This window comes from Enoplosus armatus, chromosome 10 (genome assembly GCF_043641665.1).
Source record: "Enoplosus armatus isolate fEnoArm2 chromosome 10, fEnoArm2.hap1, whole genome shotgun sequence".
Classification (NCBI taxonomy): Eukaryota; Metazoa; Chordata; class Actinopteri; order Centrarchiformes; family Enoplosidae; genus Enoplosus; species Enoplosus armatus.
The window spans coordinates 10,287,549-10,303,987 of NC_092189.1; the positions used below are offsets into that span (position 1 = coordinate 10,287,549).

At 43.4% G+C, this 16,439-nt stretch overlaps 2 protein-coding genes across 3 annotated transcripts; both read right to left on the minus strand.

Annotated features, from left to right (window-relative positions):
• Positions 1–416: 416 nt before the first annotated feature.
• Positions 417–10,051, minus strand: LOC139291242 (C-terminal binding protein 1). Of its 2 annotated transcripts, none has more exons than XM_070913209.1 (11): positions 9,987–10,051; positions 8,841–8,889; positions 8,365–8,509; positions 4,957–5,111; positions 4,512–4,656; positions 4,207–4,413; positions 3,724–3,938; positions 2,679–2,809; positions 2,461–2,588; positions 1,064–1,181; positions 417–902 (listed from the first exon to the last, which is right to left on the minus strand). In XM_070913209.1, the coding sequence occupies exons 3-11, from the start codon at positions 8,423–8,425 to the stop codon at positions 716–718; spliced, it is 1,347 nt and encodes a 448-aa protein (XP_070769310.1). In that variant the 5' UTR covers positions 8,426–8,509; positions 8,841–8,889; positions 9,987–10,051; the 3' UTR covers positions 417–715. The 2 variants fall into 2 exon arrangements, with proteins under 2 accessions (XP_070769310.1, XP_070769312.1); XM_070913211.1 differs by lacking the exon at positions 9,987–10,051 and adding an exon at positions 9,714–9,772.
• Positions 10,052–10,769: 718 nt separating this feature from the next.
• On the minus strand, positions 10,770–16,374 carry LOC139291284 (protein FAM53C-like). Its single transcript, XM_070913264.1, has 5 exons — positions 16,360–16,374; positions 14,057–14,305; positions 13,897–13,957; positions 12,985–13,814; positions 10,770–12,158 (listed from the first exon to the last, which is right to left on the minus strand). Exons 2-5 carry the CDS (start codon positions 14,138–14,140, stop codon positions 11,913–11,915), a joined length of 1,221 nt encoding a protein of 406 aa, XP_070769365.1. The 5' UTR covers positions 14,141–14,305; positions 16,360–16,374; the 3' UTR covers positions 10,770–11,912.
• Between the last annotated feature and the right edge of the window lie 65 nt (positions 16,375–16,439).

Genomic DNA, 16,439 nt, shown 5'->3' on the forward strand with positions numbered 1-16,439 from the left:
AGCAAGCTGACGACGGTGCCAGGGAGAGCCCAAGGGCCAAACTGGGCTGAAGGGTAGCTAGATGCCTGGTGGGGAGGACAGGATGTACTGTTTGTGATTCTGTCTGGTTTACTTTAGTACACATTTTCCCCCGTCACAAGAAAGGTGGAGGGGGATAAAAAAAAAGAAGAAAAGAACAAGAAGAAGAGAGCAGTAACATGAGCCATTAATGTACAAAGGAGGGCTTCAAACTTTCTGCCTCTGTGCCTCTACTGGTCAGAGTCAGAGGAACTGCAGGAGGCAGCAGACTGTAAAGCCTCATGTCAGAAATGCTTTTTTTCTACAAAACAAACATTAACACCTAGAACCACAACAGATCTCCATTAAAACAACAGCCAACTAAGGATATAAACCAATCCAATCATTGAATCCTTGAGAACAGTTATTGCTGACGTTGTGGGGGAGTGAAGGGGAGAGGGGATGGTGGGTGAGTGGGTGAGATGAGGACGTAGATGGAGGGATGTGTGTTCTTGGGTTGTGGATGGGATGGGGCTGGCTGTGGATAAGTCACTCCTGGGCTGGTTATGTGATCTGAGGAACAAGACCGTGCAGATCCACATCAGGTCAAACTGGCGCTGCCGATGTACTGGAGGGTCGGGCTGTGTCTGATGCTGGGAGGTGGAGGTGGGGGTTGGTTTCCAGAGGTGACGGAATGTGCTGGCGGTGGCAGGAGGGGCTATTGGTCGGAGGGGATGTCTCTGTCGGCTTCGGCCTTAGTAGGCTGCCCCGGGGAGGGGGCGTGAGGGGGGTGGGAGACAGGGGCGATGCCGTGCGCCAGGCTTCCTGTAACCAGGCTTTCAACCCCTGCACCAGCTCCGGGGAGACCCCCTGCTGCTGCAACACTGATCAGACCTGGAGGAAATCTGACACACAAAAGCAAAAAAACAACAAAAAAAAAAATCATTCGATAGCTGCTCTGGTAAAAAAAAAAAAAAGATTCTTACTACATCCAGATCCATATTCCGCCTCATAACCCCTGCCTGACGTGTAATCCCTGTCCATCTTCTGAATCCACTCCTCTCACCTGTAAGTGGCTCCATTAAGTTCTGGGTGAACAGTGGCTGCCTCCATGCTGGGCCACTGAGAGGCTGCCATCAGATACTCCTTATTAACGCAGTTCTTCAGACTGTCAGGGATGCGCCCTAGAGGAGGGAAAACAGACCATTACTCTTTCATCGAGGTTTTCCGATGAAAAACAGTGGTCTGTTTTAGGGCTGTACGTGAATCAGATCAGAAGCCAACCCTCCCCCCGCCCCACAATAAATTACAGCTTGAATCTCAAGTCTGAGATTTTAGCTGCAAGACTTACGTTTTATTGTATTTGATCATCATCTGTGATGTGAAAATATACAGTGAAAGAAATAAAGGGTGGTTATAGTTCACTAACAAAATCCTAGTGAACCACAGACCATTTGTGGATCCTGACAGTGCGGTCAACCGAATCGCGGATCACACTGGATGGTTGTAGTAGTAGTTTAGCAAACTTTGCTAACATTCAGCACTGGAGCTGGTGAACAGAAGCGAGCCACGCTGTACTGTGTCACTCTGGCCTCCACCTATATCACCCTTCTTTATTTAGTAAGTTAGTTAGTTGTGCAGTAAGGCCATTTTCTTCAAAGGTTCGTAGCCTACGATGCTGTCATCCTGCGTTGCTCTGTGTACAACAATGTAGCCAACAAAAATTATGCAATGATTCGACTGACAAAATGAGAATCAACTCACTTTCGACTGATGATTTGAATGTTTAGGTGGCAGGTGTAAAATGAGGAATTTAGAAAATGGCCACAGAGAATACTTGACTCTGATTTGCTAAAGTCTGCATTATTTTCAGTTAACTGCACAGCTCTGATGAGTTAATACTCACATAAGGAAGGCTTCTCCTAAGGGTTATTTTAAGGCTGGTAAAAGACTATATTGCCCCAAAATATGAACTACAGCTGAAATGAACTGATTAGTCAATCAACAGAATATTAATCAGCAACTATTTTGATAATCAATTAATTGTTTAAGCATATATAAACATTTGCTGGTTCTAGCTTTTAGCTTTTCAAATGGGAATATTTGATGCTTTTCTTCTTTCCATAATATATGACAATGTGAACTGATATCTGTGGACTGTTGGCCAGGTAAAACAAGCAATTTGATTACATTATGTTGGGCTGTTGGAAATTATAATGGACATTTTTCAATATTTTCTAGACAAAACGACTAATGAGGCCACAGACACACAAAAAAACGCACACTCAGATCAGCCACATCATTATGGATTTTGTACACCCTTCAGTCAATCAGTGTTCAAAGAATGAAAACATTAAAACCTGCAGTGGAGTTTGTATAGTTCCTGTCTGTACCGCATCTATACTAATCAATTCATTTCAGTGAAACAAAAGGCTTGATCCTGTTTAGTGTAAAGTGTCTTACCGGTGATGGCGCGGCGAACCTCCCTGGCTGCCTCCTCGCGAGCCTCAATCGAGGCCTGCTCACTGTACCAGGATGTGTGCGGGGTACAGATCAGGTTGGGGGCATCCTTCAGAGGGCCTGTTGAAAAACTGTTATGAAAGGGAAAGGTTGTTATGGAGAAGAGTAATGAGGTTGTGTGTCATGCACAGCTATTGCCGTTACTTGTGTATCATGGTTACCTGAAAGGTTCCGCCTCATGGACGTCTAGGGCAGCCCCTCGTATCCGGCCCTCTTTCAGGGCCTGAGCCAATGCTTTCTCATCAACCAGACCGCCTCTTGATGTGTTCACTAGGAAAGCTCCCTGACGCATCTGCATCACAGAGTTAGCAAGAGTATGACTAAACTATGGGGAGCAGACCATGCCAGAGAAGGCTGAAACTTTCCATCTACAGCAAATACAGCAGTACAGACTAAAATCATTTGGCACAAATATATTCTGTTTTCATTCTTCCAATCTATAATACAGACTGGCCTACAATATGGGAGAAATGTTTGGTTCAGGCCAAGTTGGCTGGACTGTCGAGACAATTATGCTCAGGAGTCAAGATTTTAAGCTGCATGTAAAAACAGAATGTTGGTTCTTGCTGGTAATTTTAGAGCTTCCTAATTTTCATTTGCAGAATATCAACCAATTGGTCTAATAGATAGGATTATACACTTAAGACTTGACAGGCCGCAGAACTAATGTTTCCATTCCAATCTATTACGCTGTTAAACAAAAGGTTGGGCTCACATTAGGACAAGGCCATTGTGCTGAAGCAGCAATTTACTTGCTGATGCAGGCTGAATGAATGCAGACTTTATATTATTTTCTCTATATATTCTCCAGCTAATCCTGTATTATCCTCACATACAGCAAGAGGAAAAATGAGACAGGACAGAGTGCACAAATGTCATAAAAAGTGAAAGAGAAAATGATTTGAAAAGAAAAATCTATTTTGGTAAATGGATCCAACACTTGATCCAGATTTGACAAAATTAATTTTGATAAAACCAAACTCCAAACCATTTATGCAAGACAAATTTCAGATAAATACTTTTCTTTGTGAATTCATTTTTTAAATGATAACATGCAGACAGGATACTTACAGTATTTCAACCCAGATGATTAGATGCTGCCTTTTTTTAAACACTTCAACATTTGAGGAGGTTGGAAAAATACCAAGTAATGAAAAGATGTGAGACAAAATGTGTGTTCTGCATGTTCAGGGTGCATCCACACACCTGTTTGATGGTGAAGTCATTAATGAGGTGGTGGTTGTGCTCGTTGAGGCTGCAGTGCAGGGATACGCAGTCAGAGTGGATGAGCAGGTCCTGCAGGGTGGCCATGCGCTGCAGGCCCAGTGAGCGCTCCACACCATCAGGCAGATAGGGGTCATAGAAGATCACGCCAAAACCAAAGGCCTTAGCCCGCAGAGCCACCGCTTGGCCAACACGTCCTGGAAGACAAAGATACATTTTAAGGTTATCAACAGCCCTTGTTGTAACTAAAACTGAAATCAGCCTTTAAATGAAGCATAAATACCAAACAGGCCCTACAGCATAATGTTTGTCTGACCATCAACTGTCAAGCTTAGATTAAACAGTAATTTGTTCAATTACAAGTCAATTAGACAAATACCACCTCTAATTTAAGGAAGTGTTAGAATACATGGCTATGGTGCCCCCCAACAAATCTAGACACCCACGTCCGTTCTCTTCACTCACCTAGACCGATAATGCCCAGTGTCTCTCCCCGGATACGAGCAGCGCCGCCAGCTACCTCCCTGATCTGCTCCACACTAGAGGCACGGGTTCCCTCCCTGAGGGCCTGGTGCATCCAGGTGACTCGCCTGTACAGGTTGAGGATCAGGCATAGCGAAGTGTCGGCTGTCTCCTCCACCGAGGCCGCTGGCACGTTACAGACAGCAATGCCTGGATGACCGGTAGAAAGGAGGAAAGAAATATTAACCACTCTCTGTGTTATTCTATGTGCCTCTGAAAGTATGTTTTTTAAAATCCCACCCACTCACCTAGCTCAGCAGCTGCCTTGATGTCAACGTTGTCGAAGCCAGAGCCGATCCTGACAATTACGCGTAGGCCTTTAAACTTTTCCAAGTCATCTCTGGACAGAGTGATGGTGTGGTAGAGCAGCGCAGCCACTGCCTCATTTAGCACCTACATAAAACAAGTGTATCATAAATAATTTGAATATTCATCTCATTAAACTGCATTCAACTCTTACAGCACTTCAACAAGGGGAAAGGACATTAAAGCCACACAGCTTGGCTAAATATTAGTACTAAATTGCCAGGCTGTATGGTGGAGACAGTTCTGCAGGATAGAAAGCATTTTTTTGGGTACAGTGGAGATGCTAATTACTTTCATACTACAGCAGAAAGAAAAAAGGATTTAAGTGTTTGGCCCTCATGGATTGGGATTACAGTATGGACGTGTGTGTGGGTGTGTCAGCTTTACCTTCTCATGAATCTCTTGCGTGGACTGGGCATCACAGAAGGCCACTGTGGCTACATCTTTGAGGATGGGCATTTCCACAGTGCAGTCTCGCCCGTCCAGCAGGGCCACCAGGGGCCGTGGGTGCATTGGCCCGTTCAGGATGGGGGGTCGGATACCTGAGTCCAGCAGGAAGAAAATAATATTGGTTGTTGCATATGAGCAATAAATAAAAGAGGTTCAACATTCAATGATAAAATGCTTTAAAATTAAAAAGGTACCCGAATCACATCAAAGGCAAATAAACACTTAAATGCTTTCTGTTACACACATTTTCATCTGAATCTTACTGCAGTGACAACTTTCTGATGACACTTGGTGTACACAGCTACCAGCCGCTTGCATTTCAGAACCAGCATGGTTAAGCTAGAGATTAGTGACTCAACAGTCTGCATTTCCCATGTCTGGACTACGGGACGTGAGGCAAGTCATCATACCCTCACACAAAATCCCCCTGCACGCATGGCTAAAGTGAACGGGGCTAACTGCCACACTCCTTAGACAATAATAACTGACTTTTATGACTTTCTTTTTCCAACACATCCACCAACACCCTAAAGGGACTACCAGGATGATGTGTGCGAATGTGTGTGTGTTCCTACAGAGTGTTCTATGGTTACAAAAGTGATGTGTAACTAAATATGTGATGGGGCATGGAGAGCGTCCAGCATCCTGGCCTATTTGGTATTGAGCTGCAGTTCTGTTTAGGGATGCATGGAACCAATATAGCTTTCATTGATCCATCTCTGTTCGACCCAGGTCCTTAAGACTCCTCATACGGGGAAGGTTGAAGCAGAGCAATTTTGATAAAGTGTAAGTCTGGGAACTTGACCTGCCACTGTATGAGAAGAGCGCACACGGAGAGGAGGGGGCTGTGATGGGAGGGGGAGAGGGGATGGAGTGTGGCGGCTGGGGGAGGGGCAGAGAAGACTGCGGGGTCTCCAAGAGGAGGTGGTGGGGGTTCATGAGGGGGTCTGAGTCATGACCTAAATTCTCCTGTCTGGAAGAGTCCCTCCTTCCTATTTTTCTGGTTCTCCTCTTTCTTCAGACACATACAGATACACACACACCTTGCTGGCAAACATCTGCACATTTGGCCCATGTGCACCATGGCCATTTACCATTACCATGCCAACAAAGGAAATGCTGCACATCAAAAACAAGTCAATGACTAAATGCGACATCTCTGCAAATGCACTGCCGTTAAATTAGGGGAATTAACACTTATGGTATATATCTGAAAATGCTTTTTACTCCTCTCTCTTTCTGTCTTCCTCTCAGCAGTTCTTGGCTTGGACTAACCTCACACATGCACCAGTACACACTATCTTGTCCCTGCTGTGTGACAGGTGTGTGTGTGTGTGTGTGTGTGTGTGTGTGTGTGTGTCCCAGGGTGGGGGAGTGTGTCTAGCTGAAACATTCACTTGGACAGAGGGCAGGAGGTAATGGTGAGACTGCAGAGGAGGGAAGGGAGCTGGTAGCCGAGGGTGGAAAACAAATATTTGTGTACACTTCCTCTGACGTCTGAGCATTTCTACATGCAAGCATGAAACACACAGGCAAAAGAAAAAACATATAGCCTGGTACCCTTATAAAAATGTACAATCTACTGCACTCCATTTAGCAGTGTGATTCACAATCATTGCAGATGGCTCAAGAATGCTAACAGGCCTACTGCTACACGCTGATAGCACAAAGGGACCCTTACTATGTAGAAAAACCCTAAGGGATTAATCACAAAGACCCCCTCTGAAAAAGTAGTTGTGGAAATATACAAGTAGGCCTACACACAGAGTAATTTGAGTCAAAGGACACTGGCATACCCGAGGCCTACTAAGCGCAAGCATGGCCGCACACACAATACAATTCATTCAGTGATTCATTCATTCTCCCTCCCTCTCCCTTTCTTTCCCCTCACTCCCTCCTCCTCTTCTCTCTCCCTCTGGCCGCAGTTGGAGGAGTAAGAGGTGAGGGGGGAGGGGCAGCGAACGATGATAATGCAGCAAGCAGCGGTACTCCACCCAGACGCAGCTAGACACACACACACACGGTTATTCAGTTCCTTCTTAACGGCTGCGACAACACCAATGCGAGCTGAACATAAAAGGAAAACTGCGCACACATAGCCGCTCCACACCCAAACCTTAGATCTCTCCCCCCACAGTTCACAAATTTTAAAAAACACATGCCAAAATAGAAAACACATGAGCACCGGGCCTAACCTTGCATTATGAAGTCTGTGAGCCTGTCTTCCTCTCTCTCTCTCTCCCTCTCTTGCCTTGCTCTCCCTCTATCGCTCTTTTTTTCTCCCTCTCTCTGTCAGCCTGCTCTTGGCTGGCTGGATCCCAGCTGTCATCCACGCCCAGCCCCTCCCCCACGGCCAGCCTCCAATCACAGGCAGCTTCATTGAGGGCCAGCCAACCAACACTAACCTCATTAGAATAGCCGAGGCTGAGGCCGAGGGCGGTTTGGGCTGTTGTCGTTTTTTAAAGAGACAGCTGGCCCGTTTCCCTGTAGCTGCGGCCACGACCCTTCACCTTGTCCTCTCCCTCTCACCCGTCTCAAGAGACTCACCCAGACTGTTCCCTCCATTTTAGCACACCATTATGTCTGATCTCCATCGTCTACTCTCCACTCTAAAACAGCTCAAAATAGTGTCTCTTCTAGAAATCTGCACTGCACCATCCATGACTGCATATACTTGTAGCAACATAAAAAGTTTACTTATTTCTGTTATCTTCAAAATGAAATACACTGCAAAACTTCCATCTGCAACATTCCTTGCATACCAATTTAACTTTTTTTCTTTATTACAAACAACAACCTCCTCCTCTCTCAAATGCACTGAGAGGAAGTAAGAAATACAATCAGGGTCAGCATTTTAAACAGTCACTTCATATTACTACTTCAGGTAAAGAGCACCACAGACAAGTATGTTAACCAATAACCTTTCACTGCCATAAAGCAAAAGAATCACAATATTCCTAGCCAGGATGATATATTAAAAGCAACCATTAAATAGCAGAATTATACAAACATAATATGGAACTGTCAGCATCTGGTTTCAAAGACTGCACAACCTTTGATCAATGTATGTAATTTAAATAGGCTAATAGGCTAAGCCTATAAGTTGCAAGGCTGCAGCAAAAAATATTGTGGTTTCCACATGTGGACACAGCAAATTGCATATATCTTTTGGAATCAGCTATTATTTTTCAACAAGGCTTAACTGTCTGACTATATGGTTATGATAGCTAGGGTATAATAAGTTTCATTTTAATACTTTATATGAAAACAACAAAATATACCTCATAAACACAATCTCCTACATATTTACTTTTACTTTGTGTTTGAGTATTTATGCAATCTCACCCTCACAAATGCGGTCAAGTCTCTGCCGCTTGACCTGTTTGTGTTTGTCCATCAGAGCCATAGACCAAGCAGTCTGAACCTGGGACAGAGAAGAACAGATCCAAGTGCTATGGAGCCCCCTTTAATGATGTCCACTTAGTTTCACCTGCACACAAATCAGAAAGTCAGTAAATAAAAAACAATCATTCATTTGTTTATATTTCCACATCTAAATACCTGAATAACTTCATGTTCTTAAGAACACACAGCGATCAAAACTGTACAAAAAATTAAGCAGACTTGGGTCTGAACGATTACTTTTGTGAGTTAAAAATTAGCAGTGACCACATTTTCCTGGCATGACAATGTAGTATTGCTTTTACAAGAAGGCCATGATGCCAAAGAACTTGAGGAATCCAGGCTGAACAACAAACACAAGAGAGAAATTGGTTATGGTGGGTTATTTCTTCAGTGACAGGCTGTAGACACACACTCACCTGGAGAACAATGTCCGTTGTGCCAGTCAGGTTGACAACTTAGTTCACACTGTAAACAAAAAATGGAATATAGATTTTAGATCAATACAATATCATTAATTTGTTATCAGTGCAGGATGCTTGTTAAGACGATCACTCCATGTTTCATACACAGCATATAGAGTACAGTGTTATGTGCATCCCTTGGCTACAAACGTGTTTTGCTAAAGCCAATTAGTGCTCATAACTTGTTCAGGACTGGCATAAACTGCTGACTTTACTTTAAGTTATCTTTTTTATATATTTAACCTGTTGGGGTTGTTGATCATGGTTTAACGTTACAACTTTGTGGCCAACTTTACTTTCGCATGAAATAACAACAACACTCTCTCACACAGGGCATTTAAACACAACTGCTGATGGCTAATTTGAACGAAAACGTTGTGGTAAAAATATCAACGGTTCGGGAGCCCCTCGTTAGCAGCAAAGTTACCGTTAACTAGCTAACTAGCTTCTGGTGCTAGCTAAGCCGTCTCTCAGCTATCAAGAATAGCTGATGGTGTGAATGATGTTTATATGTTCCATGCAAACACTAAAGTTATTTACGGCTTGTTAGTTGACATATATCAAAATTAGCCTGTTCTCACTGATATAGTTTAGCTTGCATTAACTTCTGAATCGCGACGTAAGCTAACGCTAACTAAATACTTAGCACGGCAGCTAGCTAGCAAGCCGCTGTTGGCTAGCTAACCCAAACACAAACATTTGAGGACTTTAAGTTGTAAACATTTTAAAGACAAATTCCTGCTAACTCCCGAACATACATAGCATCTGGTGTTATTTAATTACCACTAAGTTGTAAAGTGTGTTAATAAAAAACATTTCCATAGCTACATTTATGAAGCGTTTGCAGCATTGCTAACGTTAGCTAGCCAGCGCCGTTAACTAGCGTGCCGCTGAGTGTGTGGGAGAGATGCAAGCGGAGGGGGAGCCCATTTCGTCCGATTTGTTATCAGCGAGGGGCGCTACAATGTGAAATATCTGACCCAGAAGCAAAAAAAAAAGATAAATTCTACAGGGAAATGTGAATCGCCCACATGACTGAATTCCAGCAGGACTACTTTGAAACTCAGTGACCGAATCTTGCAAAAATTGTCAGTTATTTACCCCGGATAAACTCTTTCAAGAGTGCTGAGACAGTGTGCGTGCGTCGGTGGTGTTCCCTCTCTCCCGATCGCCATGAAATTAGACAAAAGAGGAAGTGGCTTGTTGGGGGTGGGGGGGGGGGGTCAGACAGTCTGTGAAAAAGCATCTATGGACTGGAAGGAGCGCCCTCACCTTCCACGGCGGAATGTCAATCTTAATCTGACAAAGACATGTAACACTCTTCAGTGTAACAGGCCTACTTGTATAATTATAAAAACTTTTTTTTTGGTGCACTTTAACTTTATCCGCTGTTGAATGTTTTCAAAGATCCAACCATGAATCCGTCTCAAAGGATACGCTATTGTTACCATTTTATAGCAAGCTATAATTCAGGTTAATTTTAATAAAACAAGTTCAGGTTTTTGTCTGAAGTTTCATCTCCCCCCGCCCCACACACATACACACACACACACACACACAATGTAGCAGTGTATGAATCAATATCTGCTGTTAGTAAAGTCAGAGCGGATTTAACACTGTATTTCTATGCAACGTCAGTATTATACTGAAGTCAGCCACTAGGTGTCACATTCATCCAATAGTCTATTGCCTCCTGATGTGTTCTTTATTTTGACTACAAGCAGGACAATGTTTATGAATGGAAGACAAGACACTTTTTGGAAAAAAAATATCATTCTCTATTAAATTTTATTTGTACATAAATTGTGCAACAGGAATATTTCCATCTGAAAACACATGAAAAATAATTTCTGAAAGGCCACCATATCATCTGCATAACTACCACCTTTGTCACATACACTCAGAACTGGCTCGATGTGTGTACTCTCTCCAACCCCTGTACAGTACATTACATTGTGCCCTATGGAGTCCAGCTGCAGCATTCACTCAGTTATTCAATTGACTATTATAGTGCATGTGCCACCTGTTCAAAAATATCTGAATCAGCGCAAATGTAGATTGCAAAAATGTCTGGCTGTGAAAAGAAGACCAGAGCACCAAGAACTCTGTATTTTAAGCTTAAGGCATGGTCAGTTTACAGTATCATCAGTATTATTGTTGTTGGTGCATTAATGTTCAAGCAATTGAGAAAACAAAAGGCAGAGCTACCCTTTCTGCTATTGCAAGAAATGCTTCCCTTTGATGACGTAGGGCTAACTCATTGACAGAACAGTAGTAAAAGTAGAAGTGTCTTTAGGGTCAGTGAGGATTTACAGAACTGCAGCCAAATCCTGGAATGTATCCTGTTAAACCAACAGGAGAGCATTAACATATAGATCAATATTCTTATGTTGTTTGGGCTACTAAAATAACATTTTTATTTTAACACCTTTAACATCTCACATACAGCCATGTTCAAATTCCGAGACCCAAATACAAAAGTAGACTACACCAGTATCTGATGTGGTACGGAGAAATGCTTACCTCTATCCCATTCAACTATTGGCTTTTAGTGTGTATTCAAAATTCTCATATCAGGGACTATTAAGCCAGTCTCCTTACAACATTATATAGTGTTCTTTGATGAGGATATATGTAAGGATATCAAGATGTATATTAATGGTTAAAGCAAATTAAGACTTGTATCCATGTATTAATAGCCAAATTCTGTGTGCATGAAAACTAGCTTATTTGCTCATGCACATTTCCCTATGGAGTGTTGAATATGCAGGCACTCTGAAATTTTTTTTAATTTATTATTTTTTTTTTTTTTAAATGTTCAGTAGTGAGCTAGTTCAAGTGTTACAATCACAACATTGTAACTTGATATTGGCTTCTACTTGCTTGGTTGTTGATTATGAATTCTGGACATATTCCTTAGGAGGGCAGCATGTTCCCAAGGACTTTGCCAGAAGAGCACATAAAGCCTACAGGTGTGCTTAACATGGTTATGAATGCAGTAATCACACTGGGAGCACAAAGGAGTGTTCAATTCTCTTCTATAAGGTTCAAGTCCAGTTCTGTGCAGTCCCTTTCAAACACAACATTTTGTCCTCCATCTATTACAGTTCTTTCTCTTTTATCTTCTTCCTCCTCTTCACTCTCACTTAGTGGCCCAATGCTGGCTCGTCCCAGGAAGTCAGCAGGGGAGAAGGCTGAGCGCTGCTCTGCCTGGGAAGACACTGGAACCATGCAGCCACCTGTACCACACACTAGGCTCTCTTGATTACCAATCTACACAGGAGAAAGATAACGTTATCATGTGACAATTGTAGCATTTAACATGTGGCAAAACACCTCACAAAACAAACAAAAAAAAAAATTAAGAAAATCACAACACATCTCCAGGCTCCACACCCAAAGGTAATAAAATATAGGGCATAGGGAAGTCTGCATGTACAGCATGCCTGTTTCTTTGGTTAAGTAAAGATTAACTGATAGAGTTAATGGGCTTGGCTGGCATGTGGGACCTGACCATCAAGCAAAGGATCATCCTAAACATCATTCTGGAAACTATAGACTCATATTTAAATGTAATTTACAGAAATGTAACAAGCAACACTTGAAGTGCGGAGTGAACTAGTGCATCATAGCCAGTTTCCTGTATGAAAAAGGGGGCCTGTATAAATGCCAGCTTGGTGGAGATAGGAAAGCGAAAGACTCTTGGGTAGCGACTTTTGTTGCCAATTGGATAAAATTGCCTGCACCAATAACACATCCCAGAACCCAATCTTGATGGCACCGATGTCAGGAATATGGACACAGATCTGGGGGCCCACTTCACTTATGATCACAACATAAACTCCAGTCTGAAATAAGGAGAGCTGATGCATGGGGGGCATGCTTAGCTGTTCTGAACCAGAGTTGTGGGGGATGGGGTGCTGCCAGAGGCCTACTATTGCCCTCCACGATCCAGAGGACAGAAAACACAGGCACAAGTGAACCAAGGCCTGCTGATTACTTACCAATACAATTAACAATGTGCATCTCAATATATGTACCAATATGAGGAGATTGACAAACTACCTACGTTGACAGCCCATTGGACTTTCTTGCTCACCTGTGTCATCTTGCTGAAGTCAAGGCCTGGCCTGGGGCAGGGCAAAACATCTGGGTCATGACGCCTCTTCAAGCGAGGTTTGCGCATGTCACAGGGCTGCGAGTGGCATCGTGGCAGAGCTGGGTGCAGGTCGCGCCTAGAGGAGGATGGAGTACTACAGGCTGAGGTGGGAGATTGAGACAGGGCTGGGTGTTCCATGCCAGAACAGCTATATGTCAAAGCAGAAGCAGGGGAGGGCTGTGGGGGTAGGAGCACAGAAGAGGCATCCTGAATGTGCACAGGGGAGAGGGAGAAGCGGCGCTGCAGCACTGAGTGAGAAACCAGGGGCGCCGGTGAAGAGGAGCAGGAGGAAGGAGTAGTAAAGGAGGCAGAACAGGCTCCTTTCAGTTTGTCACAGGGGTCCCATGGGAAGCTCCATGGTAGTGGGGAGTCAGAGGACAGTGCTAAGCTAAAGAAGGTAGGGCTAGAAGATGAGTGTAAGGATGAAGATGTAAAGGAAGAACTGGGACCACAAAGTGGCAAAGAGCTAGCTCCAGAGCCTGAACTAGATAATCCTCCACTTTGGCAGCCACGTTTGACTGGGGTCCAAACCTTGGATGCACTAGGATGCCAGGTGGAGCGGCACCGAGACAGGTCCTCTGGAACAGAGAGGGACCGGCAGTGGCGTTTTGGAGGTGGTGGCGGAGGTGAGCTTTGGAAAGCATCTGTGAAAGAAACCTCTGGTTCCTGGAGCGGTTCTCCAGAGTGGGAAGCAGGCCATAGGGCGTCTGGTCCACAGGAATCATCCAGAAGTTTGGCTTTGGATGATGGGTGTGTAGCTGTGCTGTTCTCTGAAAATGCCAAAAGATAGACATGAGACAGGTTTCCCCACAGATAGGTTGAAATATGCTGCACTTAATTCAATGAACTTGCCTTGTGTCGATCTACAAGCACTCCAGGAGACGGTGGGACTGGAGCCCACTGCAGGTAATGACTGAAACAGAAATATAATAACTCAAATTCAAAACTAAGCAAATAAAAGGAAAAAGAGCAATTACAAAAAGTACAAGATTTACTTTTGTATCCAACTCACCGCATTCACATTGAATGAGAAAGCCTTGTAATAAGGCTCTTCCAAACTCTGCTTACGGAGCTGCTCTGTGATAAGAGTCACCATAATTGTAGCTACAATCCAGGGATAGACATGGAGATGAGGAGATTTAGCAAGGGCAGTGGAAATTGTATTAGTCAGAATCCTGGCCTGGTTTGTGGTGTCCCCTCCACACCTCAACCAGCCAGACTGACCAGCTTTCTCACTATGCCACCATCATCTTTATGCCACCTAGAGGGAAAGATGAGAAGGGATCCATGTGAAACAATGTCAATGATTAACTCAAACTAGTCACACACATTGGAGAGAAAGCACTTCATTGAACAGTGTTATAAATTGCCAGACAGATCAATCAGGCCTTGGATAGGAGTGTAAAATCTGGTAATGGGGACTTTCCTCTATCATGCTATATCTGTTGCAGTGTGGAAAAGCCCACAGAAAGAGGAACAGATCCCAGAAGCTGGGATCTACATGCTGCCTCATTCACACATAAGGCAGAAGTTCATGTTCACAAAGGCAGAGAGAGCACACATGGACGTGAGGAGACCGAGAACAAAGAAACTTCACATTCCATCATGCACAGTGGACATGACCAGTTCTTATTGGTTCTTATTAGTGTAATTTCAAAGAAAATGCAGAGTATGTCCCAAGTGAAAAATTGCTGGGGCAATACCATGGCAATCAAAGTCAGTCGGGTGCAATAAACACAAATGACAAGAGTTGTGAAGTGAATGGAAGGGGGCGGGAGAGACAAAAAAAGGGAAAGGATGGGGCGGTAGGGGTTGGAAGCATGCCATAGTATCTTTGCAAGGGGGACAAAAGAACAGTGACCAGGTCTCAAGGGCTTATAGTACCAAGGCAAAGCCAAAATTGTGTGATGCACCCAGAGAACAGGGGACCATACGACACCCTGGGTGCCCATTCGATTAACACAGTCCTAAGATATGTATTTATACGCAAATAGCACAAACTAAGCTTTTAAGATCTAATGGTTACTCAATCCCCAAACATCTCTGAAGATTAACCTGCACTGTCCCACATAAAAAATCCCAACAAACCTTTGCACATCACAAACACGTACATCTCATATTGAAACTAAAACAGAAAGCCAATATATAAACTCTATCCACTACATTAAAATGTAACATGTCATTTTAGCCTTTGCAGAGAAAGTACAGAGCACCCAAAATCTAGAGTACATTTAATGCCGACACAAATAAGACACTAATGTATAAACTGTATCAACTTCAAATCATGTGTCTTAATCTGAATGAAAACGCTTGATAATATGAGTGAGACCTGCTCATTGAAGAGACTTTGCCTCAACACTTGCTGTTGGCAGTCAGATGTGGCCTCCAGGGCCTTCCTCCTTGTGGCAAACATGGTGCTACATTGCTAGCCTAGTTCCACATGCCAGAAGACAAGCTACTTCATCGGCACGGGGGCACAGGCTGAACCTCATCCTGTGGCAGCAGCCACTGTTTAAAGCTCTGCACCCCACAGAATGACTCAATTTGCTTAGTAACAGCCAAGAGCAGTGCTGTCAACCATCGGCTGATTTAAAACTTTACCATCACTTTTCAATCTTGCCTACAAACTTTAATGTTAACGTTACTACAAATGAATAATACGATATTCTCAAAACGACTAACATTAGCGAGACACATGGAACACAAGACTATTAATTTAGACTATTGGGTTAATTAAACACGTCTGGCCTAAGGACACTTTCAGTCTTTACTAACGAACAAACCAACAAATAACTTTAAAAGGCAGTGTGGCGCAGCTGGCCCTTATCTAAAAAACACGACGTTTGTGTTAGCCCATTAAAAAACTGTAACGTTATCTTCAACGTTAGCTGCAGGACAACTGTTTGTCATTGACAATGTACGACTTATTAACATAGGACAAGATTTACTGGCTAAATCGGATACAGACGTTCGTTGGTGAGCAAAGTATATAGTAAGCTAGCTCAGCAGCACGATGCAGCCAGTGGAGCGCAAAGTTATTAGCTGGTTCTGTTAGCTAACCTAGCTGATAGGATAACAAGTGTCCTTAACTAACATTACTAGCGTTCATTTGCTTACATTCGGTCCGTTTACTACCGGTTTAATGGCTTGTCATTGTACCCGGTTGTAGCCATGATTCGTTAGAACAAGATATGAAAAGGGCGTTAATAAATTTAACGACTGGGCCGATAATGTATATCTAAAATAGTTGTAGCGTTAGCTTGGTTACGCAGCCTGTTTGCAAGCTAGCATGCTACAACTGTCCTGATGTATTACCTGCATTCAGTGGTTCCTTAGCAACCGAAGCTGCACACAGTGCACCGGATAGAGGACAGTTTAGCGGAGTATTTATAGTG

Coding starts and splice junctions, on each gene's coding strand:
- LOC139291242 (XM_070913209.1), bottom strand. CDS start 8,425: ATGGCTCTGATGGACAAACACAAACAGGTCAAGCGGCAGAGACTTGAC. Junction 5,112..8,364: donor ACTTGACCGCATTTGTGAGG/GTGAGATTGCAT, acceptor TGCTGGACTCAG/GTATCCGACCCCCCATCCTG. Junction 1,182..2,460: donor GGTTCGCCGCGCCATCACCG/GTAAGACACTTT, acceptor TCCCTCCTCTAG/GGCGCATCCCTGACAGTCTG.
- LOC139291284 (XM_070913264.1), bottom strand. CDS start 14,140: ATGGTGACTCTTATCACAGAGCAGCTCCGTAAGCAGAGTTTGGAAGAG. Junction 13,958..14,056: donor TCTCATTCAATGTGAATGCG/GTGAGTTGGATA, acceptor TTTCTGTTTCAG/TCATTACCTGCAGTGGGCTC. Junction 12,159..12,984: donor ACTTCAGCAAGATGACACAG/GTGAGCAAGAAA, acceptor TCTCCTGTGTAG/ATTGGTAATCAAGAGAGCCT.